The 16,998-nt window shown below is 44.0% G+C and overlaps 1 protein-coding gene across 1 annotated transcript; it reads right to left on the bottom strand.

Moving 5' to 3' along the window:
* Positions 1 to 1,275: 1,275 nt before the first annotated feature.
* LOC114790712 (calcium-dependent serine proteinase-like) lies at positions 1,276 to 2,202 on the bottom strand. The gene is made up of 2 exons (XM_028981002.1): positions 2,190 to 2,202; positions 1,276 to 2,069 (listed from the first exon to the last, which is right to left on the bottom strand). Exons 1-2 carry the CDS (start codon positions 2,200 to 2,202, stop codon positions 1,276 to 1,278), a joined length of 807 nt encoding a protein of 268 aa, XP_028836835.1.
* Between the last annotated feature and the right edge of the window lie 14,796 nt (positions 2,203 to 16,998).

The following is a 16,998-nucleotide window of genomic DNA, read 5'->3' as shown; positions in this document are numbered from 1 at the left end:
GCGTGTGTAGTGTTTGTGTGTGTAGTGTGTGTGTGTAGTGTTTGTGTGTGTGTGTGTGTGTGTGCGTGTGAGCGTGTGTGTGGGGGTGGTGAGCTCCAGCAGGTGAGTGTGTGAGAATTTATGTCAGCTGGCCAGTGAAGATCAAGTCAAGTCAAGTCAAGTCAACTTTATTGTCAATTCTGCCACATGTACAGGACATGCAGAGAATTGAAATTACGTTACTCTCTGACCCATAAGAATAACATTAAATACAAAAACAGTAACAGTAACGAATACAGAGTATAAAGATGCAAGGCAATATATCTCTGTTGCTTTGGCACCTTCTTTTTATTGGTTTGATGGTGGTTAAAAAATAACATACAAAATGCACTCCCAGAATTTGCAATTGCAAACAGAAAAATAAAATATTGGTCAGACAAGTATTTAAATTAAATATCTTATTTGAACAATTTGCCAGTGAGTCAGATAAAAAATGAATGGCTTCTTTTCATTCAGCCATTATTGTTTTTAACTGTTAACCACTTTACTTTATGCCCTGGCAATATATTTTATAATCAAGGTAAAAGTAACGCCAACAGCCTTCAATAATTGTACTTTTGTCATTTAATTAACATCAGATTGACAATAGCACATTACTTGGTTGTAAAAAGTTGAAAAAACTGTCCAGGTCTAACCAGAATTATCATCCCCGGCATCCAGCATGATCACTGCGTGCAGGCCCCGCCCCTTCCCGAATACCCGCATTCCCTCCTCTAAAGGAGTACCTGCACCGGCCTTCCGGTCCGGTCATATCCGCCACTGCGGGTGGTATGAGAGTGAGTGTGAGAGTGACGTGTGTGGTGGCAGGGCAGACCCAGAGCAGGCCGCGCCCGCATGTCTCGTTGGAGTTGGTGTGACTCTGGTGTCCGGTTTGAGATGGCGAGTGAGTGTGTCCCCCTATGTGAGCGTTCCCTGTTTCCCCGTTCCTTGTTTAAGCCCCTCGCCTGCGTCCCCCCGTCCTTGGTGTCAAGACAGAAGCAACCGTTAAAGTCCACAACTGCAAATATTTTCTTCTCTTTCTTGTCAAAAGGAAAATGGTAAAAGCAAAGACTCAAACAATCCCGACATGGCAGTGCAACGTTCTGAACAATACTGGTGCTCAGGTGGATTATAATATAAAGAGGTTAATGTCATGTCCAATAACCACATGATTAATCCAGCATGTGCTCTAGAAGCATTTTAAAGTCTAGATTTTATTCATTTAGTATTTATTAAACTGCTAAAGCAATGAAAACTCTACAAACGTCCCACTTTGTCATCGCTGTCTATGGTCTCCTTTATCCAGTTTAAGTAGTTCTGCACTTTGGTGTAGTAGGTTTTTCTTCCACATACAGGGCCCCAGGAGATGATGCCCTTTAGCCGATAAGGACGTCCTGTCTTCCGCGCACTGACCATTGGCTGGACCAGCGGACCTCCGCTGTCCCCCTGGCAACTATCGACTCCTTCTAGACCAGCACAGAACATGTTTTGTGTGAAATTCATGGGTTTGTTGGCCTCTTGATTATACGGTGTGTCCTCGCACTTTTGCCGACTGTACTCCTGCACGGCTGCATGGCGCAACTTCCTACTTCTACGTGACCTCTCCCACGCTCCAAACCCTGCGATTGTGCCCATCATGCCCTGCATCACTGGCTCTTCGGTCTTCTCTGGGAGACACACAGGGACGATATTGGGACCAAGTTTCACCCTGGTTGACAGTTTGATTAGCGCAATGTCATTGTCGTAGTTTGTACGTTCATGGCCATTTTGGTGATTCTCATAATTCGGATGCATAACGATCTTTTCACTTCTTAACATTCTTAACCCAGCTGTGCTACCATCGACTATACCCCCATATAAGATGAGGTCTCTGTCCTCATGACCATCTACTGCTGAAGCGGCAGTGATGGCCCAGCGATCACTAATCAGTGATGCTCCTGCCCTTACTGGTTCCTTCGAAAGGAGATACCAGGGAACTTCTCCAAGACGTGCTTCTCTCCCACCAAGGATCCTCCCGTGGCTGAAGATAAAGGATTCTGCCAACCCACAAACTAAGAACAGACAGAGGAAGCATGAGCTGACAGTGCTGACAATTGCATGGAAAAAGAAAGGATAAAAAGACAGAAGCACCTGGAACACACATGGGCCAGTCAGACTGTCCATTCACAGACTGCCATCTGCCATTGAGATTGCAGATGTACCTCTCTGAAATACAAGGGACATTACAAGTAGTGCAGAAATGCTTTAAAAAGATCATCCAAATGAAGCATGTCTCAGGATGAATACTCATACCCTCTCCTTCCAAACGGTAGTATTCAGATTCGCACTTCAGCTGGATTTCACTCTTGAAAGCATATTTTACTGAAGGATCCGTGAGCTCAAGCTGAAGCACCTGGTCTGGAAGATGTGGAGCTTCACAGTCTGTTATATACAATAATGAGGGAGCATATGACATCACACTATTATCATGTGTGTAGTTATTAGCTCATGTTAATCATTTTTAGATTAATATTACAGTTTCTGATTGGAAAACTGTACTCGCTACCCAGTAAGAAATTATTGGAATAATTGGGATCAGACTCCAGTGAATGCTTACAGTTTTCCACCATTGTCTTGTTGATCCAGTGCAAGTGCTGAGACACACGGGTGTAAACTCCATACTTTTTCCCATCGTTGCTACTGACAACTGAGATGAGGACCCCAGTTGCGAAAAATCTCCCATCGTCCTTTAGCACAAGAGGTGCACCGCTGCTGATGTTTCCTCCCTGTTCATGAAGCTCAGAGCAAAATGCTCCATCACCAAATGTGTTCAAACCACCGAGAAGTGAACTGCACTTCTCTTGATCCAGTAGAGGGATTCTGTGTCTCTCATCTGATTTTTGGCTGAGGGGAAGATGTTAAACAGTTCTCCATTACATGGTACTGTATAGTACAGGCCAGAACTCCACATGTGTTCATTCATAGTTTTGATGCCTTCAGTGAGAATCTACCAACGTAAATGGTCATGAAGATAAAGAAAACACGTCCACAATTTTGGCCTGTACTGTATATCTATAATAACACTGATTATCACCTAGTAGTTGGTGGGTTTTATCAGATAGAAAATGTTTTTTTTAATATGCTGCAAGAAGAAAACGAACAACAACTGTAAAGTGTCATGAAAAGTGAGTAAATTGCATGATGGGCGCTGAAGGTTGGTGCAGAAAAAAAGGAAATGGTTCAAATTGTGATGGTTGGATGGCATAGCATCTCCAAACCTGCAGCTTTTGCTGGATATTCTTGGTATTTGGTGGTCAAGATTTAACCAAAGTGGTCCAAGGAGCTTTTTACAGTGTATCTAAGAAAGTTAAAACTCGGAACTTTTTATACATTAAATTCGGACCGCTTTTTCTCAGTCACAGAGAGAATGTTGAAAAAAAAGCTTGACATGACTGGTCCCCTGGACAAATAAGCTTGAGAAATGCTGCTCTACACCAGAGATCAAACACTTTAACTTGAGAACCACTCTTCATATTAATCTATTAATATGAAAGAAAACTTACCCCCCATGATCATTATTAGCTGCTTCCCGTGGCAGACACAGTGGTATAGTTGTGGCAGTAAATATGAAGGGTTTCTTGACTTTAATCAATGCAATGCTATTATTCAAATGCTGGTGGTCTGAATTGGTTCCATACAGACGATGAGCATGTACAGATACTACCTCAAACGCATAATCTGTGACATACAGCTAAAAACAAACAGAAATTAGAACACTGTCTTCAATTTCTAAATAATTCTAATTTAATTAAAAAGTATATCTGTGTTGGGTGAAAATAAGAACATCACAAACTCTCATTTGATACTTTAGTTCGCACAAAAGGTCCTTCGCATTTAAAGATTACTTATTCACCTCTCATTATTATATTAACATTATCATTACACACAATTCACACAAACCAATACTTAATGAGGACTTACCTTTACTTGTTCAGGGCTTATGGGTGAATGTTCAAGACCCAAGTTGCTGGCTGCAGTTAGAACCCATCTGTCTGCAATTATAAATCCTTTTTTCCATGTTCCCTGAATATGCAGTGATATTTGCCAAGGAAATGTCCCATTTGACTTTGGTTCATGACTGCTACATACTGACACACACACGCACACACAGACTTATATATTTTTGTGAATATTCTTGTGTTTAGCAACAATATTATTTATTTCACACTCTATACTTACCAGGCACACACAAGGGAAGGATGTCATTGTTGTTACTGTCTTTCCACTTCCCATCTGATGCGCAGGTAAATGTCACTGCAACTCAAAATTATTAATTCTATATTCAGCTGGAAAAAAACACATATGGCACTTCATTAATGTTCCATCATCTCTTACCCTTTTTTTGACCTGGAAAAGTGTAATACGGCTCATTACAGTGATACTCAATGACCGATAGATACTGTTTTTTAGAAAAAGAGAGAAACGTCACATTCCCATTCAGTATAACTCCAGGCTCTCCACAGTCAACATCTATAACAGGGAGCAGAATAAAACAGAGCAGGGACATTATAATATCTTATTTTTCTACAGAAAAGCAGTTTACTTGCGGATTTCTTCTACTTTTTACTGTTTTTAATGAAATTTCTCCATATTAATGATGGTTTTGTTGGCCACAAAGTCTGAGATCTACATAAACTAGGGGATTATAGTAAAAGTTGGTGTATGTAATAGTCCAATTTGTAAATACTTACATTTTCCCTCCATTATGTCATTTATCCATCCTGAATACTGAGCGACACGGGTGTAGACTCCATACTTTCCAGCTTCACCACAATTAATGCCCCAACTAACAATCCCTGCTGCCCAAAACTGGTTGTTATTTTCTAGAGCAAATGCACCTCCACTGTCTCCACTACAGGAGTCTCTGCCTCCTTCAGGAAATCCAGCACAGAACATATTCTCAGTAAATTTATAATCCTCAGATGTCTCATTTGTTATTTTTTCAATAGACTTCCTGCATACGTCATCCTTTACTAGAGGCACTCGAACAAATCTGAGCTTCGTGGGTATTTTTTTGTCCTCTGTCGTTCCAAATCCAGATACCAACCTAAGAGAAAGGCAACGAAAACTTTTATTCTTAGCAAAAAATAATAATAAAAACTAAAACACTAATTTTATTAAATGATTCTACAGAATTTTAAAGATATATAATGATTGTACTGTATATACTGATTGTAAGTCGCTCTGGATAAGGTAAATACTGTAAATGTAAATGTAATGCAGCAAGTCCGTTCTCACCCATACGTATCTGGGATGTACTGATGATCACGTGATGGTAGACAAAGTGGCATTATGTTAGTGTTGAACGTGATGTGCTGTTTGAGTTTAATTAAGGCAATGTCATGGTTGTAGTTTCTTTCTTTAGGATTGTTGTACAAAGGATGGACATGAAGAGACTCCACTTGGAAAGGAGGTGACTCCAACATTTTTAGAATGTCGTTGTCCCCAACGTAAATCTGAAACGACAGGTTCATCTCTTCATGAGCATTACCAGTTAAAACAGCCTGACAATTATAACTACTGGCCAGTGGTGGCCTAGCAGGTAAGGAAATGGACCCGTAATCAGAAGGTTGCCGGTTTGAGTCTTGAACCGCAAAGGTGCATATTCCACCGAGGTTCCACCGAGCAAAGTACCGTCCCCACACACTGCTCCCCGGGCGCCTGTCATGGCTGCCCACTGCTCACTAACAGTGATGGGTTAAAATAAAGGACACATTTCGTTGTGTCTCTGTGTGCTGTGCTGTGTTTGACAATCACTTCAATTTTTTCACATTCAACTGAAACAATAATGGAAAATTCACTACCCACCCTGACATGTTCCGGCAATACATCATTCAAGTTATGAGCTGCACTGAGGATCCATCTGCTCCCAATCACTGCTGCTCCCCCACGACCATATGGGACAGTCAGGAAAACCTGCCATGGTATGGAACCAGGAGTAGCCCACTGACCTCCAATAATCCTCTGGTGAACACTAGTTGTCACTGTGGGACGTCCACATACTGTACTCACAAACAAACACAGAATCCCACAGTAAGCTCTGCCGTGTGATGAATAACTCAACGTCTTCATTTCACTGTGAAATATGTCTAAGAATGGTGCTTGATATTAATGAACAAAGAAATCAACAATTAAAAAATGCATTTACTATTACAATGTGGTAGTAGCCTAGTGGGTAACAGACTCACCTATGAACCAAAAAGTCACAGGTTCAAATCCTGCTTACTACCATTGTGTCCCTGAGCAAGACACTTAACCCTAAGTTGCTCCAGGGGGACTGTCCCTGTAACTACTGATTGTAAGTCGCTCTGGATAAGGGTGTCTGATAAATGCCATAAATGTAAATGTAAATGTAAATGTACCTGGGGAACATGAGGGAGGAACGCCAATATTCTGGATGTCCCTCCACTTTCCGTCTGCAGCGCAGGTGTAAGATGCTAAAACGGCATGAGGGTTGGCTCAAGGCACACATGCACAACTTAGTAAATGCATTACTGAAAAACATACACAAAATAGGAACAATGGCCAAAAACAGAGGTATTCACAGTCAGGGAAAATATTTCAACTTTTTGAAATGATCAGTCAGGTAGGTTAATATGTGAACGTGAGCCGCGAAACCCCACGAATGTTGACTGTCGTGTTGAATTGGGGAAGAGTTGAGAGGTGAGGAGACAAACAGGATGATTCTTACTTGGTTGAGGTGGACAAAGAGTCAAGTTGAGTTGACAAATTCCAATCAATGACTGAGCAGCTGGCCATCTTGTCAATTTATGGGAGTCACGTTACCTCATCTCCGTGTTGTCACGTGGATGGACTCACGTGACAGAGTCTATCATTTCAGTGGTTGGTTTATTTGAGCATTGAGAGACCAACAGTAACAAAAAATCCAGAAAATGCATTTCACAGTAGAGAAAAAATTATTTGCATTTTCATAAATGAAGTAACATTTAGTACTGAAATTGACTTTAATTAAATAATCTTTTGTGAAAATGTCTTGTATTTGGCCACAAGGTTCGTACATATCTCAGGTGGGATTTTGTCCCACTCCTCTTCACATCTACTCACCACCTATTTTCAATGCCCAGGCTGAGGGCAGGAGGTTCTCACCCAAGATTTGACGGTACATGGCCCCATTCATCCTCTCTTTGTTGCAGTGCAGCTGTCCTGTCCCCTTAGCAGAACAACACCCCCAAAAGAACAATGTTTCCACCTAAATGTTTGACGGTGCGGACAGTGTTCTTGGAGTCATAGAGGGCATCCCTCTTCCTGCAACTGAACTGCGAGTTCAGTTGATGCCAAAGAGCTCAATTTTGGTCTCATCTGACCACAACACCTTCACCCAGTTCTCCTCTGAGTTCTCCTCTGAATCATTTAGATGTTCAGTGGTAAACCTGTACATGTGCTCTCTTGAGCAGGGTTACCTTGCGGGCTGCAGGATTTTAGTCCTTCGCGGTGTGTTTTTCTTTCTTTGTGACTACAGAGTGGTGTCAGGAGAACAACCTCTCTCTCAACGTCAGCAAAACCAAGGAAATGGTTTTGGACTTTAGGAGGTAGAATACAGCTCATCTCCCTATCTACATTGGAGGAGGTGCTGTGGAGAGGGTCAGCAGCTTCAGGCTCCTTGGGGTCACCCTCAGTGCCAACCTCAAGTCCTCAGAACACACAGCAGCGGTCACCAAAAAAGCCCACTTCCTCAGACGCCTAAAGAAGGCTGGGGTATCCACCTCTGTCCTTACCAGCTTCTACAGGTGCGCTGCTCAGGACAAGAAAGCTCTGCAGAGGGTGGTGAAAACAGCTGAGAGGATCACACCACTCCCAGCAATAATGGACGTTTACACCACACACTGTCTCAGGAAAATGAAGAGCATCCTGAAGGACCCTAGCCATCCTGCACTGTCACTTTTTACTTTCCTGCCATTAATTCACACACGCACAATGGGTGGTAGTAGACTAGTGGTGACACACTCGCTTATGAACCAGAAGACCCAGGTTCAAATCCCACTTACTACCATTGTGTCCCTGAGCAGGACACTTAACCCTGAGTGTCTCCAGGGGGGACTGTCCCTGTAACTACTGACTGTAAGTCGCTCTGGATAAGGGCGTCTGATAAATACTATAAATGTAAACACGATTCAGGAACAGTTTCTACCCCAGTAGCCATCAGGCTGTTCAACACACAGTAACTGGCTCTTAACATTATGCACTGTCACTTTAAATCATGCACATTCACTTTATTCACTTTAGCCTTCTGTGACTTATTTATTGCTGCTGCACCACTTTGTCTTCTATGTCTTCTGTGTATCATGTCCTATGTTCTGTCTGCGTGGGAGGGGTCTTCAAGTAAGAATTTCATTGTGCTCTGTATCCTGTACTTTGTACATATGACAATAAACTTCAACTCAACTCAACTACGTCCCAGCTGTCTTGAGATCATTGTTCCACCCATGTAGTTCTGGGCTGGTTCCACACCGTTCTCATGATCACTGAAACTCTACAAACTGAGATCATGCATGAAGCTCCAGGCCGAGGAAGATTGGCAATTTTTTTATGGCTTCCATCTGCAAATAATCACCCCCACCTCCACCCCCATGTCCAATCACATTGCGCTGATGATAGACAGTCATGCTCACCAATCAGATGTGTCCTATATTAAAGACACACCCACTTAAAAGCGAGCAAGGACGCTCGCTCTCACTGCTGGTTACAGTGCAGTTCATATTGTACGGTTATGCTACAGTTTATATTATGTGTATTAATCACAAATTAAATCACAATGACGATTTTTGTCAAATAAATCGTGATTTGAGTTTTCTTAAAAATCGTTCAACCGTAATCGATATTGTTGATATTTTGGATTGATCTGCACATCTTCAACACACACACAAAGGGAATGGAGGAGAAGTTGATCTTATCAGTCTCTGAGTGCCCAGAGATCTACAACACAACTCTTTAACAGGAGTTTAGAAAAACACACCAATTTTGTGCACTGAGCTTGTGGCAATTGCGGTGCGTTGAGTGCAATTTGTAGGACGCTTCTTTACAATGAAGTGGAAAAGAAGCCCCATTCCGAATTTTTGGGGCATCTGGAAAACTGATTGTCTGGAGAAGAAAAGGTGATGCCACCATCAGTCCTGTCTCGTGCCAATAGTAAGGCATCCTAAGACCATTCATGTGTGGATCTGCTTCTCATCCAAGGGAGTGGCCTGAGAACACAGCCATGAATAAAGAATGGTACCAAAATACCCTCCCAACCATCCAAGAACAGTTGTATGAACAAGGTGAAGAACAAGGACTTTAATCCAACTGAGAACTTGTGGTAGAGAAACAAAACTCCAAGAACTGATTATGAAGGAACGGGTCATCATTAGTCAGGATTTGGCCCAGAAGTTGATTGACAGCATGTCAGGGAGAATTGCAGAGGTCTTGAGAAAGAGAACCAACACTGCAAATATTGACTCTTTGCATAAATTTTACGTAATGGTCAATAAAAACCTTTGAAACCTATAAATGCTTGTAATTATACTTCAATGCACCACAGAAACATCTGGCAAAAAGATCTAAAGACACTGAAGAAGCCAGCTTTGTGAAAACCAGTTTTTGTGTGATTCTCATGACTTTTGGCCTCGACTGTTCTACTATATTGACTAGGTTAACTAAAATTGCATAAAAAATAATCTAAAGTACAATTTTCATTGACTAAAACTAGACTAAAATAGTTAAGGATCATTCCTATGGAAATAAGACTTAAATGCTCAGACTTTTTGTAGGCTGGAACTTGACTAGAATAAAATGAAGTCTAATGAAGACTAATAAAGATTTAAATGACAGCCTGATGCAAAGATTAAACTAAAATTAAGACAGACCGCCAAAAACAACTATATGTTGAAGGGTGTAAGAATTGTGGGTTTGAATGAAAACTCTCTCGCATGTGAGGGAGTGAAGGGAAACTCTGCCCTAGTGAATAAGTTTGATTTTACACCAATCTCCACCACACCACTTGATACCCTAACCCTAAACACGACAGTTAAATGAAGAGGAAATTTTAAGCCACAAAAATATGAATATTGTTCTTACTGTTTGGAACTCCATGGAAAGAGTAAAATGGCTTATTGCAGTGGTAACGGACGACAGACTGGTTTTTGGCATCAGGAACAAAGTACAGAGCTCCATTCTGTACAGATGGTGGATCTTCACAGTGACCCTCTACAGTGGATAGAGGGAATAAATGATGAATGTTAGATGATTTTGTAAATGTAATAATAATAATTAGATACACTGCATGTGTAAAGTTAGTATTTAGCTTTACGTTTCTCGCCATTCATCCTGTCCATACATCATGGAAAACAGCATATCAATTTTAGTGTCAAATAAATATAGTCAAATAAACCTTCAATTCAGATGATTAGCAATAAATGTTACCATTTTATATGTGAATACTTTTCCAGACAAGATCATGACAGGTGAACTGAAAAAACAGTAAAGTTTTCAATTTGCAGATCTTATTTATGTACGTGTTTATTTTAATACAACAATTCCTTAAAAGTTCAATAAAATTAATGCTCATATTGATAAATAATTGATTTAATAAGTGATAATGTACCACATCCCTAAAAAACATAATTGCAAACATGGGTAGGTATTGATATTTTGATATTTAAAATAGACAAATAAAATATGAAACTGTCATACAGTCGTAGCTTCATCCTTCACTCACCAATAGCCGTGTAGAAAGCTGTGAAGCCCAAGTGCTGGTCTGATCCTCTGTTTGCAGCACTTGTCTTAAAGATCAGCTGGAGATGGTTGCTTGAAGACAAGATTGGGGAGATGCCTGGTAGATGTTGGTTTGTTTTTTCATCACAGAATTTGCCCAAAACTTTCTGGTCATGCAAAACCTGATATTAAACATGAAAATGAACATTTCTCTCCAGAATGTTGTAGTTTTTATGTTCTGGGTGAACTGGCTGTGCTACTGACTGTAAGTGAGTCTTGATTGCAGTTGTCTGATTGCTTGATGTCGAGGTGCGTGATGGTGAGTTGGATTCTGTAGCCCACAGGAACCTTCAGGTCCCATGTCACGTCAGTTCCAGGCTGGTAGGGCTGAGGGTAGTGAGGTGACTTCACCTCCCCATGCAAGAACATGGGGGCAGGCTTCACCACACCAAACACACTCAGACACACACACAACAAACTTCAAGAGGAAGGAATAAACATGAATTTATTGTTCTAGCAGCAGAACACTGCAAAACAGCCAGAAATATTTTGTCCCTATGTGAACATTTGATTAAATATAAATGTGAACTGTACCTCACACTCTTTAAACAACACAATGATGATACTCACATTAAACTTTCCATGGTATAGAATGCAGTCCCAAAAGTTATTGGTACTCAGTCTGCTTAAAGATTAAGGAAGTAGAAGCAAGCCACGATAAATCAGAACTTATGTTGTTTCGAATGCTGCCCGATAATGAAATCAGAGTCTAAAAGTCAAGTGAATAATGTTTGATCTGCCCCTGAACAAACACAGACACGGGCCGCGGACTTAGTGTTTGTGTATAGTGTACATCTCAGGATATGTGTGATGGTAACACCACCATACTGTTGAAACAGATACCACAGTCATGTGAAATTTTAAATTTTAGTCATCTTCAAGACTGATTATTCCGACAATAATCATCATGCCCTACATTGGGAGTCCAATTTCTATCTTCCACTTCGTCCACTTCCACTGTCCCTCTTCTCACCTCTCTACACTGGCTCCCGGTAGCTGCTCGCATTGAGTTCAAGTCCTTGATGCTGCCTACAGGGCTGTAAATGGAAGTGCACCCCCTTACACCAACACACTACTAGTTACACTCCTGCACGCCCTCTTACATCTGCAAATGAAATGAGACTGAAAATTCCCTCTTCACGGGGTCTCCGATTCCAATCAACTCTGTTCTCCTTTGCTGTCCCTGGCTGGTGGGACAACTTGTCCTGCTCCATTCGACTAGCCAAGACTTCTACCACCTTTAAGAAGCAGGTGAACACCCACTTGTTCAAAAAGTTCACAAAAGATCACAATTGGTTTATTATTGTGCATCTGCTTGTTCATCCTGCTCCTTCCTGGTCAGTTGGGAATTCAAATGTAGCCAATGGTGGTGATTCTGTGTCCTTCACGATCTTCTTCAAAGACAATCACACTTGCAGGGAAAACCTGCCTTCTTGACAGAGATCAAACACAGCAGCATACAGGGAATATTCAACTTGATCAAAGGCTTTACACACTTGGTTGGGTTCTTTGTCTGGAGTCTGATAAAGTCAAAAGGTTGTAATTTTGCATCCAGATTATACATGTAAAAAAAACATTGTCCATTGTACATCAAAACCAAATCAGAAAAACAAACGACAATAATGATCAGATATTGTAACGCAAAGACATGTAAATATAGTGAGGAGCTTAAAATTATATCAGGGAATTCATAACTCTGCAAATTTGCATCGACTTATTGTGTTGTATAATCAACAACAGTGGCCACTTGTTGCCATATGATTAGAGAATTACACCTTTATCAGGGAATTCATAACTCTGCGAATTTGCATCGACTGACTGAGTCTAATCAACAACAGTGGCCGGAAAAATAAATACAAATAAAAAATCCAGCTTGTTGCCATATGATTAGAGAATTACACATTTATCAGGGAATTCATAACTGTGCGAATTTGCATCGATTTACTGAGTCTAATCAACAAAGTCAAAGTAAACTTTATTGTCATCTCTTCTATATATTGTACAGATATACAGAGAGACGAGAAGACGTGGCTCCAGTTTAAACAGTGCAACATAAAAATAGACAACAAAAAACAGATGCGGCACATGGAATACAATATATAAATAAATAGGACACAAAATGAAGTGTTAAAAAGTGACCAGTGATATATACATGTTTAACGACTGTGCAAATAAATAACAGTAATAATAGTACAGTTTATAAATCTCTACATTTTTCTCATTCTTGGTATCAGTGCAACATGAAGAGGTACTCCGTATATCAGCATGTGCATAACTGCAGCAATGAGGTGTAAAGTGCAGAGGTGCAACAGAGTTAGTCCACAGTGCGAGTGTGTGTGGGGGGAAGTATGAGCACAGGTAGTGTGTTCAAGAGCCTGATGGCTTGTGGGAAGAAGCTATCACGCATCCTGGAGGATCGAGACCTGATGCTGCGGTAGCGTCTGCCGGATGGGAGGAGTGTAAAAAGTCCATGTGATGGATGTGAGGGGTCAAGCACGATGCAGGAGGCTCTTCTGATGCAGCGCTGATAGAAGATGTCCTGCAGCGGCAGAAGAGACGCTCCGATGATGTTACCAGCTGCTTTGATGATCCTTTGAAGCTGCCTGATATCGGCAACAGCACTGTTACCGAACCAGGTGGAGATGCAGCTGGTCAGGACACTCTCTATGGTGCCCCTGTAAAACGCGGTGAGGGTAGGGGTGGAGCGAGTTCTCCTGAAGTCGACGATCATTTCCTTTGTTTTGTCCACATTCAGCAACAGGTTGTTCTCACTGCACCAGGCAGCCAGCTGCTGTACCTCATCTCTGTAGGCCGACTCATCGTTGCTACTGATGAGCCCCACCATGGTCGTGTCGTTTGCGAATTTGATGATGTGGTTTGAGCTGTGCAGGGCGGTGCAGTTTTGTCATCTCTTTGTAGGCACCACGCACGTTGGTGTAGACTTTATCCAGGCAGTTCTCCCCTCTGGTAGCAAAGTCAAGTTTGCGTGGTTAAAATCGCCGGCAATGATGAGAAATCCGTCCGGGTGCATGGTCTGGAGCTTGCTGATAGCCTCATACAGTTCGGCTAGCGCCAGGTTAGCATTAGCGCTAGGCGGCAGGTACACGGCTACGATTAGCACCAGAGAATTCTCTTGGCAGGTAAAACGGGCGGCAATTTATGACGAGAAACTGTACCTGTGGCGAGCAGTGGCGACTCACTTCAGCTGGGTTCATGCACCAGAGTTGGTTAATGTAAACGCACAAACTGCCTCCGCGGCTCTTACCGGACAAAAAGGCTTCTGTCGGCCCGATAGCATGCTAGCCCGCTTAGCTGGATAGCCAAGTCCGCAATGTCTGTTATGTTTGCTGTTTGCGAATAACCACAAAACGCACACTGCCCATGTGCATATGTAACATTTCCCCCCCCCCAGGAGGAACGGCAACAACACGATATAACTAGGCGACCGGGGTCGACTACCCGGAACGCCAGCATAGCCATGTGGGTTATTCTGCCACTTGACAGGCTATGCCCTAACTACGTGTTGTGCTATTCAGTCACATAGTCCTTGAGGTAAGCCGCTCTACAGCGGACACGGACAGGGCGTGGTGAAGCTGCGCTTGCCCGGCCTCCAGCCTCCACTGGACAGTTCCGTGTATCATCAGGTAGGTCCTCCACTAGGTCCAAGTCACTAGCCATGGAGTAAGGGTCTACGGGGGTGGGCGGTGACACCTTCTTGAGCCGGCTCGCATGCCACTTCGTACTATCAGCCAGGCGGAAAGTGGCCAAGCCCAGCCGCCCCGTAATCTGCACTGCTTCAGACCAAAAGGAAAGGAGCTTGTTGTCCCGGTGAGGCCGATGAACCCTGACCCAATCATGGACTGCCATACAGGAAGGTGTCACCTTCCGTCGGCGATCAAAGGATTGCTTCATCCGGCGCTGAGAAGCCGAAACCCTGTGACGCAGGGCCGCTGCAGTAAGCGGAGGAGGCTGTGGCCGCAGCCGGTCTAATGGAAGCTGCAGCTCCCTACCCAGCATGAGGAGAGCTGGGGAGACGCCAGTGGTGGAATGGAGAGATGATCTGTAATGAAGCAGGGTGCGCTGCAGGGCTGAGGAAAAGGCCAAGCCATCGGCCAGGTGAGCCCGAACACCGTTCTTCAAGGTCTGGTTAAACCTTTCCACGCCACCGTTAGCCTCTGGGTGGTAGAAAGTGGTGCGTGTGTGTCGAATCCCCCTGTCCCCGAGGAATGTCTGAAAATCCATGGAGGTGAACTGAGGCCCATTGTCTGTTGTAATGGTGTTGGGAAGGCCCCACCTTGAGAACAGACAGTCGAGGAACTCCATGGCCGCCTGAGACGTGACCGAGCCTGTGGAGGAGATCTCGGGCCATTTTGAGTACAGGTCATAGGCAACCACTAGAAAACGCTGATGATATGGGACCCCCTGAAATGGCCCACAGATATCCAGCTGAACGTGCTGCCATGGCCCGGCCGGCCACTGCACAGGTTGCATTGGCGGAGGTGTGGGAGGGCCCGTCTTTCCACTGACGAGACAGGCTGAGCAGTCCTTCACCGCAAATTCAATATCCCTGTCGATCCCAGGCCACCACACTCTGTCACGGCAGCGCTGCTTGACTTTTACGATGCCTAGGTGTCCCTCATGAGCCATGGCCAGGATGCGAGGTTGTAGGCTGCCAGGGATGACGGCCCTGAGTCCCCGCGCCACACAGACCTCATTCCAACAGGACAGCTAATCTTTAACCCGATGAAATGGCACCAGATCTTTGGGCACTGTGCGTGGCCACCACTCTCGAATGCAAGTGCAAAGCTGCGATGGCACTGAGTCTTGCGCTGAAGCCAGTTGGAGGTCCTGTAGAGACACAACCTCCCGGAGTGGCCCATGAAGCATGTGGATAAGCTCTGGCTCCAGTGTATCCGTGGCTGGGCCTGGGGGAGTGTCTGGAGTGGCCCTGGAAAGGAGGTCTGCCACAACATTGTCCCGGCCGGGGGTAAACAGCGGAGTGAAGGTGAGGTAAGCTGGGCCTTTAGCTGACGGATGGCTGAGGAGCAGGCCCATGGGGCTCCGGTTTTCAGAAGCGCACACAAAGGGGCTGTAGTGGCAGAGTATTGAGGGAGAAAACGCAAGTAGTATGCAGTCATTCCAAGAAAGGATGCGAGCTGGGCTGGGCTGGAGGGCTCAGGAAGACGTAGAACAGCCTCCACGTTAGAATTTAAGGGTGTGATGCCCTCTCCAGACAGGCGAAAGCTGGCACAGTGAAGACACATTTGTCCTCATTCAGCGTAAGATTGTGACCTGCCAGGATCTTGAAGACGCGGTCCAGGTGCTCATCATTTGATGCGAGGGTTGGACCATGCACCACAATGTCATCCAGATAAATCACTACCCCCGAAACTGCAGCAAAGATGGTGGACATGATTTTCTGGAAGCAGCTAGGGGCAGAGCTGAGACCGAAAGGCATCCTAGTATAGCGGAAGACGCCCATGTGTGTGACAAAAGCGGTCAGGTTGCGGCTCTCGGGATGCAGCGGAACTTGGAGATAACCCTGTCGAAGGTCTAGTTTGGAGAAGACAGTAGAACCATGGAATTTAGCGGCCAGCTCCTCCACAGTAGGCAGCGGGTACTTGTCAGGGACAACAGCTGTGTTGACCGACCTTAGATCCACGCACGGTCGGAGAGTCCCGGACTTCTTCCGTGCCAGCACCAGGTTGGAGACCCAGGGTGAAGCATCAATCTGCTAAATTATGCCCAGCTCGAGCAGGTTGTTGAGTTCCGCAGTGACTTCATCACGAAGAGCCAGAGGAAGGCGGCGCAATGGCTGAATGACCGGTCGCACGTCTGGTTTGAGCAAGGGCTGGTGGTTAAATGCGGTGAGGCAGCCCAGGCCAGTGAACAGAGAGGGCCAGCATTGCTGCCAGGGTGAGCCCACCATGAGAATGGTGGCACCATCCACATCCATCAGTGAAAAGCCCAGACTGCTGAACAAGTCCAGACCCATTAGGTTAGCCCCGTGGCGCGAGACGTGAAAAGTAAAAGACGGTAAAGTTACACTCTGATACTGAAGTGGTAGGGAAACTGTGCCTACTATGTCTATTTTGGAATTCCCATACCCACTCAGGAGCTCACAGTCAGGGTGGAGGGTATGATGGGAAAAAAACTGCTTGACAGTGGACA

The sequence above is a fragment of the Denticeps clupeoides genome, chromosome 5 (assembly GCF_900700375.1).
Source record: "Denticeps clupeoides chromosome 5, fDenClu1.1, whole genome shotgun sequence".
Lineage (NCBI taxonomy): Eukaryota > Metazoa > Chordata > Actinopteri > Clupeiformes > Denticipitidae > Denticeps > Denticeps clupeoides.
This window is presented reverse-complemented; position numbering and strand designations above follow the sequence as displayed.